We start from the raw sequence: 4,773 nt of genomic DNA, 5'->3' as shown, positions 1-4,773 counted from the left end.
AACATAGCCACCAGTAGCCTCAGCTTTGTAACTGTTGTAGAAAGAGCACTCAGATAGCAATCCCAGGGAAGGACTGTGATTGGCTCTGTTAAGTCACACATCCACCCATTGGGCCAATCATGCTTTTAGGGAAAGTATGAATTGTATAATTGGTCAGGCCTACTCATCCCTATGACCAGGGTGGCAATAAGGCCTGTTGTTATCAGATGAAGGATAATGGGAAGTCTTGTGGAAAGACAGAAAACAGCCATGAAGTCACTACAAAGGGTTTTGATGGTCCATCATGGCAACACTTGCTAACCATCATTGCACATCCAGCTTGTTCCTTCTTTTGACAATTGCCTTGTGAGACATTCTTAAGGATAGAATTATTGCCATGGTGCTTGCCAGAGCCCCGTGGCATATCTGTGTTTTCAAAGCATGTTCACATCCAATACCTTATTTGTGCCTTGGAAAGAAACCCCTAAGGACAGAAAGAAAACAGAGACACAGGTTGAACAGAGACTCAGGATCCAGGGACACCAGCAGATGAGGGCAGAGGTAAACCCACGGCTCTGGCTTCCTGACTTCCCTTCCAATGCTGTTCCCCCAAAACATCACAGTCAAAGGTTAGACTCATGGTGAGAGGGGTCAAGTCTGGTGTTGTCCCCCGGCCAGTTAAGGGAGGGAGCTTCTTCTGCTGTCTTCCCCTTGGAGGACCTGGGCCAGCCTCCTCGAGCAGACAGGCTGGCAGCCCCTGCCTTCAGAGCCCACACGTGCTCTGATGGGGGATGTCCCTCCGCTGGACCTGGCATCCTCCCAGGGGGCGCTCTCCACACGCAGCTCCTCCAGGACACTATGCAGGTGCTTCAGTGTGAGTAGGAGTCTCTGGTCTTGAATCTGCATCTCAGACTAGGAGAGAGAAATATTCCGTGAGGGATGTGCCCCAGAGAGCCTCTGCCCACTGCTGTCTCAGTGGCAGACCCACCTGTGTGTTGCACAACCTCGCGGAGGCCACGTCCACCAAAGCCTCCGTTGCTTCCCCTACACAAGAGGAAGTAAATCGCTCACCTTTCAAGGCTTTTATGCCACTGAGGCATTAGCCCACTGGAAAACCTTTCAGCGGTCAGTGAAGTCAAAACTACTTTCTTTTTTTTGAGTCGGAGTCTCACTCTGTCGCCCAGGTGGGAGTGCAGTGGCATGCTCACAGCCATCCCAGCCTCAACCTGCTGGTCTCAGGTGATTCTTCTGTCTCAACCTTCCAAATAGCTGGAACTACAGGCACATGACAACATGCCTGTATTTTTTGATTTATTGTATAGAGACGAGGTCTCGCCAAGTTGCCCAGGCTGATCTCGAGCCCCTGGACCCAGGCAATCCTCTCACCTCAGCCTCCCAAAGTGCTGGGATTACAGGCTTGAGCCACCGCGCCCAGCCAAAACTACTTTCATTCCAGTACTGAGATATTGTTTCCTTTCAATTTCATTTTCTTATGAGAATATGGTGGAGTTTTCCAGAAGCTAATGACATGTAATATCTCAACAGACTGAATGCAGAAGCTGATATGAGAATCAGCTATGTTCCACGAAGCCAGACACTAAAGACATTTGCAACAATGTAAAACAGTGCTGCTTTTCTCACGAAATATTTGCTTTGAAAAATAGCTATTTCAAGTAAATAATATTTTATTAACATGCATTGAGTTTCTTATTACAAAGGGTCTCTCACCCTACCCCACTCTGTTCCACAACTCACGTGTCCTTCCCCAGAGGCAGCCGTCATGAAAAGTTCCCAGTTTTCCCCTCCAAAGCTGGTCAAGGTGGCACGTGATTGGATATACAAATCTCAACCACTCTGTTTCTCTTTACAGAAGATACTTATTAACATTATTTCTCCATTCAAACAGTATTTTAACTAATTAATTTATTTTTTTTTAGAGACAGGTCTCACTCTGTTGCCCAGGCTGGAGTGCAGTAAGTAGCACAATCATAGCTCACGGTAGTCTTGAACTCCTGGGCTCCAGTGCTCCCTCAGCCTCCTGAGTAGCTAGGACCACAGGCACGCATCACCCTGGCTATTTTTTTTTTTTTTTTAGTGACTGTCTCGCTGTGTTGCCCAGGCTGGTTTTGAACTCTGACCTCAAGCAATCCTCTTACCTTGGCTTCCCAAAGTGGTGGGATTGCAGGCATGAGCCACTAAGTCAGGCCCGAAAATAGTACTTTAATTTTTTGTGACAAATTAATTACTTTACAAATGAGAAGTCACATCTGCGTCTTCCGCTCAACATTAACAATGTTGCCAGGAGAGTAGAGAGTTAGAAAGAGGAAGCGTGAAGGTGCAGACTGCCTCCCTGGAAACACCAGGACCCCACAGACCACAAAGCCAGTGGTCCTGGGCCATCTCTGCCTAATTCCTCAGAAAGCGTTCAGTCTTTGTTTTCTTAGTCTTGGGGTTTCCCCCACACGTCCTTTTGTCCGGTCTCCAGCCCCAGCTCCGGGTACGTGCTCATGAGATCATGATGGGCACCCACACTGAGGCAATGTGAAGGTGCCCAAGCACCCACTCCCAAGGGGAACACGGGGAAGGCTGGTTTCCCCGTTCCAGAAGCCCGTGAACTGTGAGAAGCTGCAGGAATCCCTTGGTCCCACGAGAAGCCTCACCGGGTCAGTCCCTCCCTCTGAGGTGAAGACAGGGTTAGCTGTTGCCTGGCAACCCAGACAGGTCATTTTTAGACAATCCTGTCTGTTTCCCCAGAATGGGAAGTGGGTGTCTTGGGAAACAGAGCCCATCTCAGATTCCTCGAACTGCCTCCTTCTTTCTCTTGGATGGGTCCCCACACTCTTTGGAGCATCCCGCTGTTTTTGGACTTGGTGCAAACACCACCGTGAAAGGCATAAAGTCTAACTTCCTGAGCAGCCGCCACAGAGCCAAGTGTCCAGGAGCGTCAGTGCCCCAAGGGGTAGACCTTACCCACAGACAGAACCCAGCAGGGCAGGTAAATTTCCTCTTTGTTCTCTCTCCCTCAAGGGGAAGTTCCTCCTTCAACCCCTGCAGATAAGTCCTGTGGCAGGTACACCAGATGCTGGGAGACCAGCTGGGTGCCCATAAGGCCTCTTCTGCAGCAGTGGCAGCTTGGTATCACAATACCTGGCATAACTGCCTGGCACAGCATTGGCCTTTGCTGCAACTCCCTATTTTCTTTCCTTGCACCACGCTGGGCCTAGATCCCCTGCATCTCCAAATAAATCACTAGTTCCCCAATCATTGCCTGAGCCTCTGCCTTCTAGGGAACCCAGGCTAAGAAAGTGGATGTATTCCATGTCTCGCCAACATCAATTTGCCAAGATATACTAAGGGAATTACAAGTATCTTCTCACTCAATCCTTACAAACAACCCTTGCTATGCTGGTATTATTATTATTCCCATTTTGTGATGAGGTGACGGAGACTCAAAGAGGTAAAGCCACCGCTAGTGGCCACTCAGCAGCAGAGCTGGGCACATACCCAGGACACTGCAATTTTAAAACCAGTCTGGCCAGCACCACACCCAGCGCCTCCTATGTAGGCCATGACCTACTTATCCCCACACCTGAGATCACAACTGGGCATTGTGTGGCTGGTCCCAGAGGGGAGGCTGCAGGGCCTATACCCCAACCTGCAGCCTCTGCCCCGGCTTAGGGGGCCACTTGGGAGCAGGAGCCAGAGAGCCCTGGAAAACATGTCATGGGGGCTTCAAGGAAAAAGACATGCAAAACCTTACCAGCTCCTTTCTCAGCCACTCCAGGGTCTGCCCAAGATTCGGGGTTGGCTCTTCGGCTGTTTTCATCTCAATGTCCTTGACTGAGTAGCCTTGACACTGACCTGGTTATGGGCCTGTGGGATCTTTGACTTGTACAGTTCTCTGCCTCCTTCAGGCTGGTAGCAAGTTCTGGCTGAATCATTGAAAATGAAGTTAATGAGAGCAGGAAGTAACTCACACTGAAAAATGTAATTTGGTTTTTTTTTTTTTAAAGGGCTTTAGTGCTCTGAAAAGAATAAAGAAGGAGGGAGACCATTAGGGGTCTGGGTACCTCGGTGCCTGCTGGTTCCAGAAGCCAAGAAGATCTGACACCAACAGGATTTCAGAGACTTTAAAGCTTTAAGTGGTAACAAGAACGGTTATTATGAAATAGGCGCCCCTTTCTGAGGGCTTGTTTTGCGCTTTCCATATAAGGCATGTGGACAACTCATTTGGGGCAGATACCCCGCCTGTGTCCCAGTCCCCTTTCTCCCTTACTTATCTATAAAGTCTAGGTAAAGAAAAATGCTCACTCTCTGAATTCCCTTGTTTCTTTAATGCCCATGGGGCCCATTTCCAGCAGATGAGATCAAAGCAGGAATTTGCTGGTGGGCTTCAAGCGAAATGTTTACCTTCCTAACAAAAGGGAAAATGTCACTGCTGTTCCCCCTTTGCTCCTACTTCCTCCCCCTTCCTTCTGCCTTGGATGTGGAACTGATGCCTGGAAGTATAGTGACCATCTTGCCAGCTCGCTGCTACTTGCAGGCAAGCACAGTCCTAAGGGACACTGACTTATTCTTCACCCCACACTGTGAAGTGGCTATTCTCTAACTCTCTCTTTCACCAAATACTTATTGTCTACTGTGTGTCAAGTTCTGCTCTAGGCCCTGGGGATATTGTCCCAAATCAGAGGGACAAAGACCCTGCTTTCCTGGAGCTAACTTCCTAGTAGTGAATGGAAAAAAACGAGAATCAAATTAATGCAGTAATAAAAATATATAGAATCTTTTCTAACA

General features: G+C 48.6%; 1 protein-coding gene across 1 annotated transcript; it reads right to left on the bottom strand.

The window, feature by feature from the left end:
- Positions 1-657: 657 nt before the first annotated feature.
- CUNH20orf202 (chromosome unknown C20orf202 homolog) lies at positions 658-4,322 on the bottom strand. The gene is given in 5 exon segments (XM_008052413.2): positions 658-891; positions 3,740-3,817; positions 3,820-3,907; positions 4,050-4,115; positions 4,291-4,322. Coding segments are annotated over 5 exon segments (498 nt in total).
- Between the last annotated feature and the right edge of the window lie 451 nt (positions 4,323-4,773).

Source organism: Carlito syrichta, unplaced genomic scaffold, assembly GCF_000164805.1.
Source record: "Carlito syrichta isolate Samal-C Ts95f unplaced genomic scaffold, Tarsius_syrichta-2.0.1 Scaffold274096, whole genome shotgun sequence".
NCBI lineage: Eukaryota > Metazoa > Chordata > Mammalia > Primates > Tarsiidae > Carlito > Carlito syrichta.
The sequence above is the reverse complement of the archived record's forward strand: the minus strand, read 5'-3'. Positions and strand labels throughout refer to the sequence as shown.